The sequence below is a fragment of the Microtus oregoni genome, unplaced genomic scaffold (assembly GCF_018167655.1).
Source record: "Microtus oregoni isolate MIOR12 unplaced genomic scaffold, Mior012 000000F_ref0000247, whole genome shotgun sequence".
NCBI lineage: Eukaryota > Metazoa > Chordata > Mammalia > Rodentia > Cricetidae > Microtus > Microtus oregoni.
In genome coordinates, this window is record NW_024543059.1 from 36,594,391 (window position 1) to 36,613,927 (window position 19,537).

The window sequence follows — 19,537 nt, forward strand, 5'->3', positions numbered from 1 at the left end:
GGAACATCCCTGGTCCTAAACATATTTTCATTCAGGGTAAAATCTGAGAAGATTTTCACACAATGAATATTGTAGGGAGCATAGAAGAGCGGCACAATGCTCTGTGGAAAAGCATCCGGTTTCTCACAACCCCATGAGTCTCACAGCCAGAGACCATGGCAATGCATGTCGCTAGCCCAGGACATGATTACAATTCAAAATCCAAAGTGATGAATGCCTATCACTTTTATACTATAATAAACCCCTGTAGTCATAAAGCGAAGCATAAACCAGGGACCGTCTGTAGTCTCTAAGCATGTTGCAGATGGCTTGACTGGAAGATGATGCTAGTACTTCCTACCTGCTGTTCTACAGTTGACCATTGTGATGAGCCCTCTTTCAGTGTCTGGTCCCATCAACGATTCCTGATAGCTTCCCAGAGTAGAACATGGAGGTATAAACTTCTTCTTTAAGTAGATTATGGACCGATAACATTTTAACCTAGAATGATGTTTTCTTTGAGAACCACACGGCTACCGGTGGTGAATATGAAGGATCTACAGTTAGCCCACCCTATCACGCAGTTAATAGGTAAACTCTGCCATAAATTCAAGTCTCTTTCTCCAACATCTTGGGAACCTTAACCACTTGAAAAGGACAAGGTTGGGGAAACTGGCTTTACAGCGGGTTTTAAGTGGGCCTTCTTTGCTGTTGTAGTTTGTTGTTATTGTTGTTGTTGCTTGTTTTCTTGCGTCAACTGTATTGCTCTGGTTCCTTCTATCTCATACCACATATTTCAACTCAAGTCTTTGAGTTGCCATTTGTACTCGAGTGAGCCACTTATTTTCTCTGGTGAGACGGGTATTCTGAAGGCCTTGGTTGTGCTTTTGGTGACTTTTGGTTTTACAGCCACAGAAACAGCTGGCTGCTCTGAGCAAGAGAAACTCAATGGAGAAATAACAAAGGCTCCGGGGACCAGCAGACAGCTGTGCTCAGATTTACACATAGGTGGGCACCTATGCAGAGGCTAGGAAACTAGAGCCGAGGTGCAGAAAGGAGTCAGAGTGGCCAGGCAACTGGTAGAATAAAGTACGCACTGCTCCAGGAGTTCAGGCAAGGTTGGACGTCTGATCTACTCCTAGTAGGCATGAAGTGGCCTCCAGCTATGATCCGCAGGGCTTCATCCCCATGGAAACAAAATTTCCCAAGAAGGGATGAGCTGAGGATATAGTTCTGTTGGCAGAATGCTGGTTTAGCATCCACAAGGCCCTGCTTCGGTCTCTAGTACTGCATATGCCAGGACTGCACACATTGGCCCGTAATTGAAGCACTCGGGAATTAGAAATAGGAGGATCACAGTTCAAAATCATCTTCATCTACTCTGAGTTTGAGGCCAGCATAGGCTTTATTAAACCTTGTCTCACAAAGGGGGCTGGGGAGGGATATGGGAGAGCCATGTGGGAAAAGAAATTGCTCAGGTGAGTGTTCGCTGCGGTCGTGCCTAGCGCCTTGACAGTTGATCCCAGCTGAGGAAACGGAGCACAATTCTAGAAAAGTCCATGGAGTCACGTTTCCTTCTCTGGACACCATCAAACAATGAACCATACTATGACAGACAGGAGGAGAATATTTATAAACCCCGGTGGTCTATGTGGGTGCGCATATCTACCGCTGTTCAACAGAATTACCACAAAGTTAGTATCTTAAAACAGCACCCATCTGCTTGCTGTTTGGGGCTTCAGACAAGGTGGCCAGTTGGGGCTGTGATCCCTTTGAGGCTCCCCAATGGAATGATCTTGCCAGCTTTCTATTGCTGTGGCAAAAATATCTCAGAAAAGAAAAAATCTAAAGGAAGAAAGCTGTTTTGACTAACAGCTACAGAGGTCCCCGGACATGGCCATTTGACTGTTGTTAGGGGGCTGTCTGATGCCAAGCTGTTCACGGCATGGTAGCCCCGAGGGATGGCTGGAGGGGCCAGGGCCAGAAGTCCCTTTCAAGGACTGCATTTGTCCACGGTGAGGCTACTTTCTCTAACCAGGCCCCACCTCTGAAGGTTTCAACCACTTCCTCGTATTGCATCAAATTATGAATTTGTCAATGGTTTAATTCTTCATGCTCTTGCTCACCTGCTAGAGGTCCCTACTTCTTAATACTGGGGACCAACACATGAGCCTTTGGGGCCCTTCACACTCTGATCTCTAGTTAGGTGCTGGCGGGATTCAGTTCTCTGTGGCTATAGGTGGAACTCAAGTTGTTTCTTCCTGACTGTGTTAGTTGTTGGCTACCTGTAGTTCCAAAAGGCAGCCCACTTCCTTGGACTCTTGTAGCTAAATCCTCAAAACCAGCAAGAAGACTCAAGAGAAGATGTGAACTAGTCTGATAAAATCATACAAACACACAATATCACACATACCCCATTCTTTTACAGAGTCTTATCGATTGGAAGCAAGGCATAGGACCTTCCCATACTCAAGAAGGGTGGAAAACACCAGGAGGTGGTGATCAAGGGGGTAGCTTCACAATTCTGTGAGCTGCACAACCAAGAGATTCAGTTTGCAGAGCTGTCCTGACATCTAATGTACCAGTAACATTTCTTCCTGGGCATCTAATTTTCCCAGGGAGGTTCTTCACATGGAGGATTGAGAACAAGAACAGAACACTGTTTTCTACCCTGTCCACAGGGGCTGCCAAGGCAATTTAAGGAGACCCACCTCCCAAGAGCTCGTGGCTGTGCTGTGTGTGCAGTTAAGTCTAGTGGCTTCTGTGCAACTATTCCCTCCATATCTGCCAGAGGGAACTCTAGTGCATGGAAATGCCTTATGGATTTATATCTTCCCCAAGTATGAACTCAGGTTCTTTAAAAGCAGGGGCCGTTTTTGACAGCATCGTTTCCTCTGCATTTGTTTCCAAAAGGTTTGCAGCTAGATAAACAGAAGTGGAGTTCCTTGGAGGAAATTCCTTACACTGGTTCTCTGGTGCAGAGGAAGAAGGCTAAAGTCAACCAGAAAATCTGCCGTCTTGCCTGTGCTTAGCCACACAAAGAGAATGCGTGTTCCCAGGGGGTGACCTTGAATGTGCACAGCAGCTCAGAGCCTCCCACTGTTGGACGGGAAGGTCGAGTCCTCACAGTTCCCTCGGATTTGTTGCCTTATTCTGTCTCAGTGGCCTTGTGGTCCTCGCTCATAACATGCAACTCAAGCGTCCTGTAGCTTGTGACATCAGCACATAGGAAGAAGATACGATGTTCTGGGGAGATCCAGGCCAGAGGAGGCCCTTAACTTCTCAGCATGCAGCTTCTCCCCTAACGGCTCACCAAGATGCACGCTGGACACACCCTAGCTCAGTCCTTTTCCTGGAGCTCACTGCGGGTGCCGGTGCATGGTGGTTCCCTACCTAGAGGGAAGTAGAATCCTTACTGTTGTTTCTTCTCTGGAGCTGGATCACAGAGAAGGCGTAGGACAGTGTAGAGTAGGCCTGGGATGGGTGCGGGGCAGAGCCAGGGCTGCCGAAGCTCCTCCTGCCTTCCATCTGCTCATTTGGCCTCTCCACACCATGTTGTCACTATCCTAGCAAGGCTCAGGACCATGTGTGTGTGTGTGGGGGGGGGGGGGGGGAGCTGGGAGAATGTGGACACTTCCTATGAACTCCAAGTATCCGAGGAAGCCTTTCCCAAGAAACTGTCCCTGAGATCAGGCAAGTGCCCAACAGTGAGTGCCCTAAGAGGCCCAGTGAAAACATTAACTACATTTTAGAAGACTTTTAATTTTAACAACTTATGATTAAAAATACATTTTATAAATAATTTTTCCAGACTTGATTGAGGAGGGTCGTAAACTCTACAAAAAGACAGACTGCAACAGCAAAGGATTAAAGAAATTACAAAAAAAAAAATAATAATAAAGCTATCTCCTCCCTAGGTAAAAATACATTATACGTCACACAGCATTTCCTTTGTGCAAAAAGTCTGAGCAGGAGCTGTGTTAGGTAAGCCGAACATTTACTGAAAGGGTAGTAAAGTGTAAATTGCATAATAATACAGGCACAGGTGAAAAAAAAATGAGTCTTTCTGACCTAGAAGTTAATGTACCTTAGGTCATCATTTTACTTTATAGTACAGAAGGCTGAATTTGGCCTTGTACAAATTTGTGTGTGCATGTGTATATATATCTATATACACATCTATATAGATATATATACACATGCACACACATGCGTAAGCATGACAAATATCGCGGTGATATTGAGTAAAACCCCCAAAGTATTTACAGTATTTTCAAAGGTGGTATTCTCTCAATCCGTATGTGTATATCATCTCATTAAATAGCTCTTTAGGAAATTAAATTAAACCACCGTCTTCGGTCAATCAGTGGACATCCTCAGTTGAGACTTCCAGTTTACGCTGTGGGACAAAGAGGGTTCCAAAGGAGGTTTTGTTAGCACCATCAAAATCCATGTAGGGTGAGCTGGTAGGTTTGGTTGGTCCACCTGGGGTACGGAAGAAACTCTCAGCCACCAACTGGGAGCCTTTGGGTGTCACAGGAACAGACTGGTTGGAGAGAGCAAAGGAAAAACGGCGTTAGACTAACGGTGACTAACACTCCCCAGAAGACTCAAGACAGGGCTGGATGATTGGTCTGTGGCATTCTGGGAGACTAATACATCCTGATATCCGCATGGAAAGCCCCTAGTTCCTTTGAATTATTGTCACTAAGAGGAGACAAAATCTCATGGGTGCCTTGGGCATTCTTCTTGGGGCTGGAAGAACACTTCCCTCTCCAAAGAGGGGAACACGAGCCTCCTGATACAGATGATTCAATAATTAAATTAAATGGCAATACCAGCACTCGGGAGGCAGAAGCAGGAGGATCAAAACATCAAGGCCATCTTCAAGTTTTAGGCCTATCTTTAAATTAAATGCAAATACTCTTACCTGTTGTGGTCCTGCCCCAGCAACTGATTGTCCATTTAGTTGGCTCTGGCCCAGCACTGGCGAGTCATGGTTGGTTGCCCTCCCTTGCCGAAAGCTCAAGTTATCTGGTATGACACTAGCTGCTTCAACACGAGGGGACACAGGGACTGTGCTAGCTCCAGGCCCGGGGCTGGCAGACATCTGCACACTAGGGGAGATGAGTCCAAGGTGCTGCAGGGTGAAGTTGACAATGGCTGAGCTTGGGTTCTGGGCAGGGCCAGGGTGGCTTGAGTTGAGAGCTGGGCTGTTCCCAACAGGTACGGCTGCCACAGATGTTGGGGAGACCATAAGTTTCAAAGGTGTCACATGAAAAGGGGGAAAATTCACAGCAGTGAGTTCAGATGATGCCACCGGGATAACACCTGGAAAAGGGGGGGAAGGGCTAAGTCTTAAGATCAGACATTTACTTGTTCAGGAAGATGATAAGGGGACTGCAGGCCAGCTCAGCTCTGAATGGCATCTGGCATATACTCACCTGCAATCGGGGAGCCGTAGATCCTGTGGTTTGGGGAAAGTGTACCTGAGTTTTCTGTGCTAGACAGCACGGATTCTGCCCCCAGGGACGGGCACTGGGTGAGAGGGATTAGGTACCCTGATGGGAACAGGGTCTACAAAATAAGGAGAAAGAATTGATTTCACACACGTACCAAAAGAAGAACAGGGTCAGGTACCGTCCCCTTCCGGAACCATCTCTTGGCTGCTTTTCTAGAGCAGTTTAGGCCATCAGTGTAGCCACCCAGATAGCCCAGGCTGGCCTTGAACCCTGGGTCCTCCTGCTTCAGTCTCCCCAGGGCTGGGACGACCCTTGGGTACCACCATTTTCAACTCAGAAGATACCACTTGAGGCTACTTAAGGGTAGGCTCAGCCAGTACATCATCTTTACACTGGCATCCCAACTCCTGTAATCAGATATCCCTGCCGGAGCCAAGTTTAACAGTGACAAACGCCACATATGACCCTGCTGGGTCACTCCTGGATTGATCTTTAATTCTGAAGACTTGGTATTCCCCTGAGAGTATTCCGAGGGACACTGTTTCTAGGAGATTTAAACAGGAAATATTGAATCACAGCCCAAACAGGCTTTGGAAAAACTTAACACAAAACGTCTTTACTGAGGGACTCTGAAACTGATGGATGCCTGTTAGCAACCCAATGGGGAACACGGCGTGCAGCCTTTCCAGTCCATTAGGCAACTAAGTTTTTAGTGGGCCATTGAGGAGGACTAATATACAAAAAAAAAAAAAAAAAAAAAAAGTTTCTAGCAATACTGATTTAGTGAAAGGAGTGGCTGAACTATAGTCCTAAACCATGCCCAACCTTTTTTTTTTTTTTTTTTTTTTTTTTTGAGAAGGCTTCATTGGAATGTGCCTCACCCTTTGTGCAGGGACCGTTGGACCTCAACAGGGACGGTGGAGTGGGTGCAACAGAGACCCTATGGCCCAGCGAATGGCCCTCTGGGTTTTCTGACTCCTGACTTAGAACTAAGGAACTGCACTGGTAGACAGTTTCCTTGTAATTTTATTCTGACGAAACCTCGCAGCCTGCTCACACGCAAAGCAAACCGGCAGGCAGAAAAGAGCGCCAACTGGTCCTATTAGAGACCCAGATGCCAAAAGGCACAAGCTCCTACTGCGGTTGGGATGACGGTTGGGGTGATGTAGCTCCCACCCTATTAGGTCGCTGAGCTTTTCCAAACACAAAGAGTGTGTGGATACCCCCACCCCCACCCCCAAGTCTGCTTTCCCCTCCTGGTGCTGACTGACTGGAGAACCTAAAGCAGCTCTTAGAAGCAGGGGCCTCTTTTCAACCTTCTTCAGACTTCTTTTCTCTCTGTTGTCAAAACAACAGCCCACACTTTGATCCCTGGCTCTTGATCGGTCTCCTGGAGAACTGGGGAACTCAGAATCCGTAGAGCTGAGAGATTTAAATTGTTTCTCAGGGGCCTGGAACTGTTCACATTGGGAATTGGTGCCTTGAAAGCTGCAAGAATAGAGAGCCCTTAACCACTGGGTTTGGGCGTTGTACATGGGGCTGCTGATGTCGATCGTCATCCATCCTGGCTGGCTTGACTCACTTGAATCTTTAGTAAAGCCTGTATTACCCCTGAAATAGCTATGCCTCAATCTCAACAAATTACATCTACGACAATTCTTTTAGCCGATAGTAATTCCACTTTTTGAAGTTAGCAAGATGAATGAATTTGATGTTTCTTCCCTTGAATGTCACCTCGTCTAGTCTTCTGAGCCCCTAGCTTCTGATCATCTATCCTGTTGTTTTCTCAGCCCTTATGAGCTACTATCAGATACGTTTGCATTTATTTGAATACTGCCTTCTCTCCGTCCCTACATGCCCGGGGTTCTCAGAACATATTTATTGAATGAACTTTGCACATGAATCATTTTCTTCGTACTGTTTGGTCCAAGCTAAAGGAGAATCAAAATGAACTCAACAGAGATGAGAGCTAGGGGACACGAGAAATCTAAAACCTCTAATCTGGGGTACCCAGGGAACACCAGGAAACCACTGAAAAAAATCAAGCATGCTGGCCCACAGATGTTGTGGCCCTCACAGAACACTGAGTCAAGCCAGGGTCTTGTGATCCCCTACCCCCGGTATGTACATCAAGTGCAAGGGAATACTCCATGAGACAGTGGGTGACATGAATAGTTCCCACGAGGCCATCCTCAGGGAAGATTACACAGACTCAAGCTGCCTTAACAAGCCCAGTGCCAGATAACGCCATTGGGCCGATACGGGGGCCCCGGCCCTTTAGGCATATCCTCGTGTAATACAATCGCTTAAGCCCACAAAAACTGTAAGGTGGCCATCGGGTGAGCACAGAGAAGCAACTGCCATCAAAGGTGGGTGCTGAAAAAAAAAAAAAAAAAAAGGTGGGTGCTGGCTTAGACCTGATCTAGGTCAGTCTTTTCTGAGGGGAGAGGGGATGGGGACCGGGGGAATGACATCACGACAAAGAAAAGAGGTGGAGAACTAAAGTAACAGCACAGGAAAAGGACGGATTAACTTCTGCTTCTGGGTTTAGGTGCATCTGCTAATGACACTGTGCTTCACGTGCGTGCACCGCTGTCCTGCAAATCAAGTCCTGCAAATCTGGGCAAAAGATCCTCGAGTCTGATACCTGAAGAGTGGCTAGCTGTCCAATAAACATTCAATTCATTCTTTCCCGATCTAATCTTACCTAAGAAAAGAAATCACCTCGAGGGCCAACACCTTTAGAAGCCAATGCGTATTCGCTGTACCCACACGTCGACAAGATCAGCTTGGCTTTTCCACTTACGCAAAAAAGACTGTGGTAAGTTTGAGGTAGGTTGTAAAAACGGGGGGTGGGGTGGGGTGGGGTGGGCAGATTCTCTTCCAGGCAACAGATGCCAGGTACATGACATCAAGCAAACCTTGAGGAATGACTCAGAAGGCACGAGTTAAAGGAAGCCCTTGTATGCCTCCGGTGACAACTGCTTTGAAACTATTTATGACTCTCATGACAGGTGCATGTGTTCCAGTATGGGGTGGCCACCTGTGACGCTTTAAAAGAGACCAAGTCAGCCCCTCCTCTGTAGGTTTAAAAATGGCCCTGCCGTCATCCCTACGTGAGGATTAGCTGTCTGGGCCTTCATTTGGATACAGGGACGTTAAGGGACAACTCTTTGTCTTCTGAGAAGCTGCTCTTTGCTTTGGCAAACGTTACAAGCCACCCGTTCTTGTGGAGTCGGCCATGGGATTGCTAAAACTTCCAGACACCATCGAGGCTGTACTCACCGTGGGGACATTCTCAAGCGCCTTCAGGTCCTCCTTGGGTTTCTTTATGGAGCCACTGTCCTCCGAGGAGCCTGCCCTCTTTGTGCCTCGCTCTCCAGTTGTCTCCTTGCTTCGGTTCTTTGCACCCTGTCTTTCCGGTGCTGGCTGCAGGCTTCCGGGTCTGCAGGAGGCGCTGGACATGGTGGCATCTGTGGTGGTCCTCTCAGTGGGGGCATCTGTTGGGTCTTTGGATCCAGTAGCATTAGAGGAGTGGGTGGGGCAGACTGTTGGGCTCAGGCAATGGGGTGGTGTCAGCATTTGGGCTTGGGCAGGTTGCAAGTAGATGGCATAGGATGGGCCCGAAGGGGCCTGAGGTAGGATCACAGGCACTGCAGATGACAATGGACTAGGGATCAGGGGGACCACCCCCAGGGGCTGGATGAGGGAGGGTGCGGGCAGCTCCAGCTCGGTGTTCACTGCAGGGTCCAGAGGGGCCAGTGGTTTGTAGTGCCCAGATCTTGCTAGCTTTACTTTCACTTTCTTCCTGGGTTCACTGGGAGAAAAAGAGATAGATAGGGAACATCACGGAACTGCATGGCTCCTAAGCGTTGTGTCTGCATCTGTGTGCACACGCGTACACGCGGAGGTCAGAGGCTGACGGGAGCTGTCTTCCTCAGTGATTTCCACCATTTCAGTGAGCCTGGAGTTCATTAGTTAGGTCAGCCGGCCAATGAGCTCTAGGGATCCTACCGTGGCCATAACGCCACACTGGGATTAAAGATAGGTGCTGCGAACAAGTGAGCTGAGGTGGCCAGCCAATGAGCCTCCAGTGCCACACCTTCACTTTGGGATTACAAATGGTTGCTGCCATACCTGGCCTTTTATATGAGTATAGGAATCTAGATGCAGGTCCTCACCTCTGAGCCGTAGGCACCTTATCCACCAAACCATCCCCCAACCCCTGCACTCTACCACTTTTTGCCCAGGTCACAGCCATACTTTTATGAAAACAGAGGCAGTGTTTTTGTTTTCTTAAATGACTGAGGGCAGGTATTTTAAAGGCTATCTCTCCAGTTTCCATAGGTGATGCCCACCCTTGAGTAAAGCGATCGGTTCTAACAACACACCAAGACAGCAGCCCATCTTGTTTCTAGCTGTCAGCCAGCCTACCTTGACTGCTCTTCCAACTGCATCTTGCATATAGCAGCGAGTTGAGCCATCTTGTTTGGGAGAGGTGGAGAATTTTGAGAACTCTCAGCTGGCAAAAAGAAAGTAGAGGGAAGATGGTCCAAGCTAAAGATTAAGTATTCATATGGAAGAAAACGCAGGTGTCAGAGGAACAGAAAGTATCTATCTGCTAACTAGTTGCACAGCAATTAAACACTAAACCCCACAAACTGCTTTTAATCTTGATAAGTTATATAAATATATAAGTCATATATATTATATATATATTTATATAATATATATTCATTTATAAGTTAGACTTATGAGGGATGAAATAGGCTAAAAGAAAGCAGATCAAAAGTAATTCTGTGAAGAGCCCTGACCTCCCAGGAAAACATACCTTTGCTGCTCTTGGCAGGGCTGCTGGGGGCAGAACTGATCTTTCTCCGATCACTTTCTATACTTTTTACCAATTTGATAAGGGATGGGTGTCGCGTGAAGCTGGGTTTCCCCCGTGTAGAAAAGAGGTTTTTGGCACAGTTCTCTTTTGCAGACTGCTCCGCCTCTAAGAAGGAGGTGGTAAGAGGCATGACTGGGCTGGAGCCTGAAAGGGAAAAGGCCAGTATATTAAAGTCCAGTTGATCCTGCTTCCTTCTAACAGAGTAAATCAAAATGCAGCTCTAAAACCATGTCAGGGACAGGGGCTGGAGAGATGGCTCAGTGGTTAAGAGCGCTGGCTATTCTTCCAGAGGACCTGGGTTCAATTCCCAGCACCCACAGGGCAGCTCCTAACTGTTTGGAACTCTGTTTCCTGAGGAACTGATACCCCCACACAGACATACATGCAGACAAAACACCAATGCACAAAAGTAAAAATAAATAAAACCACGTCAGGGACAAAGGGTTTTTGTCTGTGAGCACCTGCTCTAAACACTGGAACCTCATCAGATCTCCTTCAGTGACTTCATAGATAGTATTTCAGTGCTTCATCTCTGATGCCACAGGGCACAGCTGGCATTCCACATCTGAGGAGGACTTGCTCCAGAATCCCTCTTACGTGCCCAAAGCTGCAGAAGCTCAAGTGCCTTGCACACAATGGCATATGCACGCACAGAAGCGAAACACATCCTCCTGTCTATGCTCCAATCATCTCTTGGTGACTTGAAATACCTAATAGAATGCCCATGGCTGTCACATATCATTGTTTAGGAGATAGTGACCAGAAAACATTTGGACATATTTGGTGCAGACCAAAAAATATTTCCAACTTATGGTTGAACCCTTCAATATGAAAATCGTGGATCTGGAGAGTGGACCGTATCTCACAACCAGAGGAATGCGGTGTGTATTCACTGTTGGTTTTCCTCTTTGGGTGATGTATAAAATCTTGCTTATTTCCCCTTAGGGGAGTGTTAGAGTGGGTGGAAGGCGGAGACCCTCCTGCCTCCTCCAGTTGGACAGGCCTTCTCAAGAAATGCATTCCGTGGTGGATTTGAGAGCATGGTCACAGAAGACACTGGCTAAGGACACTAATAAATATCGTGGGCCCGGGGTTATGCAGCTGTCACCACAGCTCCAGGGCCTCCATTCCAAATTCTTGCACCAAAGGACCTCTCCCCGAGAGTGTCCAATGTCAGAGCATCCAACTTTCTTTATGAGCAAACTGCTTTTCCAGTCATCTACAGATGGTCTTCCCATGGGTGGGGCTGCATGCAGGATGGAGGGGAAGGAATCCGTCTAGATTAAAAACACACACAAGCAATGAAAGAAAATCAGCAACAAAACCCCATACGCACCACTAGTATTTGGGCTGATTTCTGGGCCTGTCCATTTAAAAGCTGGCTTCCGACCTCTTTCTTCCGTGACGTGGACTTTCTTGATGAGATCCAGGCTACTCAGAACATTAGCAATGTCATACAACCTCCTAATTTTTGCTGTGGGGAAAAAGGCATGAATAGCATTAAATAGAATAATGAAAGATGACAAGGATTTTGCCTCCTAAGAAAGTCAGACGTGTTCAAGAGCTATCCTGCCAGCATTGGGCAGGGACTCCCTCCTGACTCCTTTCAAGTTATTCTAACAACACTGCTTGGATTAAAACCAAAAAAAAAAAAAAAAAATGAGCTTTATGTATTTCAGGAGTCACTGCTGGTCCTGAATTTGGAAAGGACAGTTGGAAGTGACTCAATGAGATGACCCTGCTTTATAAAAAGTCACGTTCCTGGGTGTCAAGCCATGTGGCTAAACATAGACAAACATTACGGGTTAATTTAAGTGGTAAGTGCTAGTTAGTAAAAAGTCTAAACTAGTAGGCCAAATAATTTATTATTGATACAGGCCTCTGTGTGTTTCTTTGGGACTGAAGAGCTGTAAGACCTGGTGGGGCAGAAACTTCAGTCTACAGTACAGAGTTACAAACTGACTCTCCCTCTTTACAGCCCTGCTAGAAGTTTCTGTGGTCCCCAAGGATTCAGCAAGTGACACATTCCACTTTTACTAGAATAGTTTCCAAGGGTATGACTGACCAATAAGCAGTGTTGAGCTGAAGAGCACCTGGTGACTCAGAAAATCATCGACCAAGTGGCAGTATCAGGATGCGTTTTTCTCAAATTGTACTTTCCCCAAGAACTGTCAGAATTACTGCCTTACTCTCTCCTTGATCCTGTCTTGTAGATGTACTGTCAACCCAGGAATATCTGGACTGAACTTCCGCAGACTGGTACAGCTTTACAGAACATGTCATCTTGAGGCCAGGGACCACACAAATCTACAAATGCTGGCCTCTCAGGGCAGCTATGTTTTATATACAGCTAGTCGCCCAGCAGCTCACATCTGGGTTATCTTCCAGGGGAGGCGAGAGTGTGGAAGGTTGCTCTTGCCTGCTTGGCTCTTTCCTCCACACCTTTCCCTACAATGTCTGGCATAGCCATGGGAACAGAGCTGGTTAGGAACCAGCTAAATCCACAGCAGCCATCTGGCTAAAACTGTTTCAAAGCAGCAGGCCATCTGTGTTGCAGGGCCATCGGGGGACAATTTAGTGGGAATTATTTATGCCATCAATGATCAGTAGTAGTGGAGAGATGAGATCTAGGAGCTGGACCTACCTTACAACTGATTGTTCATTTAAGCCCTGGGAGTATTTACCATGTAAAACGGGGAGAGAGCTACCGTATCAGATGACACCATAGTGTCGGACCGGTAAGAAGGTTATACGTCTTGCTGAATTCCGCCAGTTAGTGAAAGCAGCATCCACCACTGTGGGGGAGGGTGAACACAGACACATACCCAGAGATCTGCTCAGTGCCTGGTCAAAGGGAAGATGACGCTTTGTTGTTCATGAATGGATGCCAAACCTCCTGGGTAGTTGTGACACTTACTTTTAAACTTGCTTTTATCCAGATCTTCCACATGGTCCTCCCCAATTAAAATCTTGGCAGCGATTTCCAGGCTCACTATCTGCGGCGTGGACACCAAGAACAGCATCACAAACTTCTGGCTCATCACTCGTAAGGACTTGTCTTTGCGGCTGTTCACGGAAGCTGCAGAGAAGGACTGGGATTAGGGAATTCACAAGAAGGGAAAGCATCAAGCCTTAAAAATAGCACCTTTGGACCAGACAGCCCACAGCCGTGGCGTGTGCCCAAAACCTCAGTGCTAGGCAAGTGGAGACAAGAGGACGGACGATCAGGGACGTGAGGCCAGGGTGGGCCAGAGACCTCGACTCCCCAGCCCTAACCCCACCCAACCCCCAAACAAGTGACAGCAGCTGCAGAGCAGCAGGCTCCATGGCGTTTTTCACAGGCACCACGCGACATCACCTCTCACCTGCCCGGAACTCCACTCCGGGGAGTTCGACAAAACACATGTCTGAATGCCCATTCTGGCCAGTGTTTGACTTGATCACGTGGTCCTCTATGGCACAGCTCTTAATGAAGTCAAACTCTTGTTCGTATTCTTTCCTCTTGATCATCATGATCTGCTCAGCATACTTGTTCTCCTCCCCGACGCTCTTCAGAGTCCCGAGGGTTTTGGTGAGATTGTGTCGACCGTGCCAAGTGTACCGGTTTTTGGCAAGGCGGCTCACCATGTGCAAGCTCTCTAGTACATTCACAATGTCATAAATCCGCCGCCGTTCAACATCTGCAAAGAACGTGTGGCGGTGTGTTAGCGGGATCAGGCTTTCGCTGTGTGTTCCAAGTGGAATAAGGCTTTTCCTGTCTGTCAGCAGGTGCATCTGAACAACACAGTAATGTAATACACATAACAAACACTACGGAGGCCAGAAAGACATGGCTCCCTCCCAGGGGAAATGAGCCTGTTTAAATTAGTCACCATCTTCCCAGGGGTGCAAATTGCATCATTCAGGGCAATTGTGTTCTAATGTGTGTGGTGGCCATTGTCACCAGCACCTTACTGGTGAGGATATAGTTGAGACCTTGCTGCAGTGATAGAGAGGAAGTGGCATGCCCAAGCCTCTAAATAGTCTAACTGTTGCAATTCTGAGCCCATTCCTTTATTCCCCTCCTCGTACCCACACCTGTCTGCCATAATCATATCACAGGCACGTAGTGCTTAGACCTGGGGCTGGAGAGATGGCTCAGTGGTTAAGAGCACCTGTGTTCTACCAGAGGACCAGAGTTCAGTTCCCAGCACCCATACTGGGTGACTCACAACCACCTGCAACTCGAGCTACAAGGACTTCAGCATTCTTTTCTGTCTGGTCTTCAAGACCACACACACACACACACACACAGACACACACACACAGAGAGAGAGACACACACACACTTTCACACTCCTTTTTAAAGTGCTGAGGTTTCAGAAAAAATATAAAATCCATGATGTCGTTTCTCAAAAACCTACATTAAAAAGCAGAAAGGCCTATCTCTTGGGGTCTAATTTGGCCCATGTTCTGCCTACCATCAGTGATGGTAAGACTAGCAATTCTGTGGCTCTTAAATCCACAAGGGGATTCAGTGTTCTGCATGATGGGATTCTCCTTGTTTCAGAAATTTTATCTTCACTGTTGATTTCAACTTCAGTACTGGACAGAATAACATATCCTTTCTGGATAGAGCACCCCCTAGTGGCCACTGCCGGGTGAGAAGGAGCATAAAAAGCTCTACCCTGGGCTGATCCTTCACCCAGGAGCCTTTCTCCCTGATGTCCTCCCAGACCTCTGCTTCTCTTTCAAGCCCTGGACATCAGCTTGATCTGAGCCCTTAGTTTATGGCCAGAAAGCACAGCTCCCACACACCTGGTCCTTTCACCATTTTCTAGATATCCCCCTCCTTTTCTGTAGCATGAATTGTCTGTCACACACAGTGAGTTCCTGCCATGTCCTTTGCTCTGTAGTCGCTGCTCCACTGAAGACAGGTTCCAGGGAAAAGGGAATTTTGCCCTTTTTGTTCATGGAGCTATAGAAGCTCCTCTGATGAGTCAAAGAGTCCGCATGCGCGCACGCATGCATGCATGAGAGCCAGACGGAGCGCATGTGAAGAGCAGATGGACCCAAACAGCATAGTCTTAAACCATGAATTAATGTTCCTGCTTAGAAAGGCCATCTTTTCTTCTTTTTAAATGGGGTGATAGCGACGTATTAAAACACTATCCTGAGCATACTTCTTCAAGTTTTAGATTAAGATGCATTCAGGCTGGGGAAATGGCTCCATTGGGAAAGCGCTAGCCTGAGTCAGACCCCAGCACCCAGAGGAAAAGCCAACTTCATTTAATTGGTGAGCCCCCGATCCCAGTGAGACTCATTCCCAGAAGGAAAGGTGGCTGGCTCCTGAGGAATGACACCCAAAGCTGACCTCTGACCCTTTGCACACGAGAACAAACATGTACACCCATACTCTCTCTCTGTCTCTCTCATAAACACTCACACACACACACACACACACACACACACACACACGCATGCATGCGCACAAAGATATTTAATGACTTCAAAGATATCCTGTATCTCCCAGACTCCTTTTTGGCTCTAGAATCAGGTCTACACTAATCTCAAATGGCTGAGAGGCGGAGTCTCAGAAGCCATCCCTCTGTGTAGCTATGGATACGCTGGCTCCTCAAGGCCCAAGGCCAAGGTGAGGGTCAGAGTCACAACTATTTGTAAAGCAAGTTATGAAACTCTACTTCCTTCCTGTACAGCTCTGGAGACAACCTGAACCCGGAAATCACTCTCCATCACCTTTTGTGAGACTTCTAAATTCCACATGGCCTTATTTAAATCTGTGGTGCCGTGAGTTAAGTCCCCGGACTTGCTGTCATTCCTAGCCATGCCGACGACTGGCATACTCACTGAGCTCCTCGGCCACCTCATCCAGGCAGATGTCATTATTCACAGCAGGGTTGGGGTACCTAGGGTACCGCGCTAGGAATTTGTGGCACAGCAACCCCAAGCTTTTCTCTTTTCGACTTGGCTGAGATTTCTCAAACTCATCTCCAGATAAGTGTTCCTACAGAGGAAAAGACAAACAATGTCTCATCCTGAAATAAAGTTTGACAGACTTATTGGGGACATCTGGGCTAGATGACTAACACTTCTTACCCCCGACCTCCCACTCCCACACAGTTTGGATCACTGCAGGGTTGGGAGTGGAATTAGAATGGTCTTAAAAGGAAGCCTGGGATGAAGGCCACTCATAAGGTCCAGGATTTCCAGTGTTGTGCTCCAAGGGTACAAACTTTTCCATGCTCAGCAGGTCAACAGCAGCCTTCCACGGGCTCCTGATTGCTTGACTCTCTGTATTCACCTCCCTTCCCTCAACAAGCCCCCAGCTGACATGAAATCCCTCGCAAACCTACATGCAAACAGTCTCTAGCTTCAGGTAATCCACGGTTGTCAGACAGGCCCCTCTTCTGATCTCGGCTTCTGATCTCTGGGCTCACAGCACTGATAAGCATTTTCAGGTTGGCTGTGGGTGTCCATGGCTCTCCTTGGCAAACTTCCTTGGGCTTGGTCGGCGTGGTTAAAGGACCCAAGTCAGGCTGGATCTCAGCCAATACTATGTTGGCCTTCGAGGACTCTTGCAAGGGGCTTTTCATCAGTCCCCTTTTATGTGGCTCAGAAAAGAGGTTTTCCTGGTTTAGAAGGAAGTCACAGCTGAGTTCATCGCAAAAGAGAACCTACCAGAGAGTTTTCTATCTTTAAAATGGACTCACCCCGTGATCCAAGAATCAAATCAATAAATAACTTTAATTACAGGCTCTGTCTTTTAATTTTATTTTCAGATAGGAGAGCTGTAAAGACAGCTTGGAGCTCACACCCTTTCTTACTAGAACTGATCTCTCTAAGTGACCTGCATTCCTAGAGGCAGCCTCTACTCATGTCAAGCAAAGGCCTTCAGGACCAAAGCCATCCTCCACCTGCTGTGTGCAGTGGGGGCTCACTAACACCCTGCTGACCAGGAAGAGAACCAAGCAGCCAAGCTGAGGGTGCCCTTATGGTTAGACTTATCAGGTAGGGCTTCATGCCTACCAGCGAGACTTTTGACCAGAAAAAAAAAATCTGCTTTCAACATCAACTTTTGAGGCACAGATACAGAAAATAGCCAAGGGAAGTAGCCATTTAAGGCCTCAGGGACAGTCCCTGCTTGGGAGACACAGTGGTAAGCTAGCACTCCATAAGGCTAGTGGGGACTGGGATTTTCACTTTGGGGAGGGCACCATTCTTAAAAAAGAATTACTTGGGAGACAACAGCTCAGAGAACAGACACCCACTGTTTCCTCGGTAACTTTAGGAACATGGGTTAACAATCCTGTATTACATGACTATTATCAAGCACCTTCCAGTGTGTATTTCTGCTGAAGTTGGCATTGCTACTTAGCCGAAGAGGACACCAAGCTGAGAGGTCTCATAGGGCTAGCACCTGAATTTGCTCAGCCCAGTTCTCCCTCAGGAGGTGCTGACCCAAGGGTGGCAGGTTCAGTGAAAACTGCCAGGCACAGGATTTAACTAACATCTAAAATCGATGGGGAAAAACATCTAAAAACGATGGGGAAATTTATATAAGTTCACTTGAAAAAAAAAAAGCAAAACAAAACGAAACAATCCACACAATCCCATTGTCAAAGTCTTTTGTAATTTTTACAAAATACTTGCCATAAGTATTAAAAAATAACAACATACCTCCCCTTGTGTATGTGAAACTTACACTAAACTATTGAAACAGAGAGATTACTATTCCTCTTCAAAAATAGAATTTCCTTCTCAATTTCTGTAACAACAGTCAACCAAAAAGGGACATCAATGGCCCTATTAAAGGAAAAACTTTAGCTGTTACTCAGGAAAATACAGCAACGGTGTAAACTTAACTTTAAATATACCTTTTGGTTCTCCATTTTGTCAATTTCTCATACATTTAGTGTGTCTTTAAAAACGAAAAATCTTAAACTCCTTCCCAAATTCGAGTGGTTCAAGAAGTCCAATCGATCCTATTAAAGTTTTTTAGTATCCTTAAAAGAAAAAAAAAGAACAGAAAGAGAGAAATAAGATCTGCTGAAAATGCATTCACGGACACAGGAGGACCCCTGAAACAAAGAAACGAAAAATGACAAATCGGGGTTATATTTGCCCCCCCCCTCGAGGAAACGCCGCTGCTCTAGGCAGATCGCGCCAACAGACAGCAGTAAATTCCTCCATCAAACCCATCTCCTGTCACGAGACTCCAAGTTAACACAATCTGCAGTGACAGTCCTCTCTCACGTTCAAAGACAGCTGTAGCAAGCACCCACCTGTGTACTGATCCGGGCTGCGGATGGAGCGTACGAGCCCGGGTACCGATTGGGCACACACCGAGCTTGCATCTGGGGAGATGCTGAAGTTTTTCGCCTGACACACACGTGCACAGGCTCAGAAGGAAAAACTTGGGGAAACGGCCTGAGAGCAACCCTCCAATTCAGCCTTTGCGCTCTAAACGCGCGATGGGGCATTTACAGAGCGCTTCAGGATTTGGACCCCTTCTTTTAGACTTGTTTCAATATAAGCAGTAATGCGCGGCTATGGAGGGGTCTCCCTCGGTGCCTAGGCCACTGCGATGCACAGTAGGTTGCGCTCCCGGCCAGGTACAGTACCCTGCGGTCGCCTGCTTCCCGCCGGGTGCACGCACTGGCTCCTCCTCCCCGAAACTACACCGCCCCCGGGGGCCGCCAGACAGCATCTCACGGTTTCCAGGGCGACGGCTCCCAGCCAATCAGAACGTCCGCTTCAGGCCTGCGATTGGCTAGAGGTCCCCGGGGCGGGGCCGGACCTTCCGCCTTCGATTTAAAAATTTGGCGCGGAAAGCAGGACCGTGGCTGGCACCGCCCCCGAGTGCGCGGGGCTGGAGCGCGAACGAGTCCCTCCCCCGCCCTCTGCGCGGGAGCTCGGCTCCTCCCCACGGGCCCCGGCTGGGCGGGAGGCGGGAGGCGGGAAACGGCCGCCTTCACCCTACCCCGCTTGAGATCCCGCAGCCCCGCCGCGCCAGTCAGCTCCCCGCTCACCTGTCAATCCTCCTCCGGGGCTGGCGGCTCCGGGCGGCCCGGGCTCCTGGCTACGCGTTTCCACCGGTCCCGGGAGCCCGCGCGTCTCAGGGAGACTCGCTCAGCCCCGCCGCGCAGAGGTGGGTGCCCGGGGGCGGCACCGGGGCCGAGGCTGGGGGGTGCGGCGGGCGGGCCGT

The 19,537-nt window shown here is 47.9% G+C and overlaps 1 protein-coding gene across 3 annotated transcripts; it reads right to left on the reverse strand.

The window, feature by feature from the left end:
- Positions 1-3,721: 3,721 nt before the first annotated feature.
- E2f8 (E2F transcription factor 8) lies at positions 3,722-19,499 on the reverse strand. Of its 3 annotated transcripts, none has more exons than XM_041652155.1 (13): positions 19,362-19,499; positions 18,207-18,335; positions 16,686-16,961; positions 16,180-16,336; positions 13,698-14,012; positions 13,250-13,411; positions 11,669-11,806; positions 10,273-10,476; positions 9,876-9,963; positions 8,727-9,258; positions 5,424-5,556; positions 4,910-5,310; positions 3,722-4,525 (listed from the first exon to the last, which is right to left on the reverse strand). In XM_041652155.1, the coding sequence occupies exons 2-13, from the start codon at positions 18,219-18,221 to the stop codon at positions 4,343-4,345; spliced, it is 2,604 nt and encodes an 867-aa protein (XP_041508089.1). In that variant the 5' UTR covers positions 18,222-18,335; positions 19,362-19,499; the 3' UTR covers positions 3,722-4,342. The 3 variants fall into 3 exon arrangements, with proteins under 3 accessions (XP_041508089.1, XP_041508078.1, XP_041508099.1); XM_041652144.1 differs by lacking the exon at positions 19,362-19,499 and adding an exon at positions 18,615-18,959; XM_041652165.1 differs by lacking the exon at positions 19,362-19,499 and adding an exon at positions 18,035-18,135 and having other exon boundaries at positions 18,207-18,227.
- Positions 19,500-19,537: the final 38 nt, after the last annotated feature.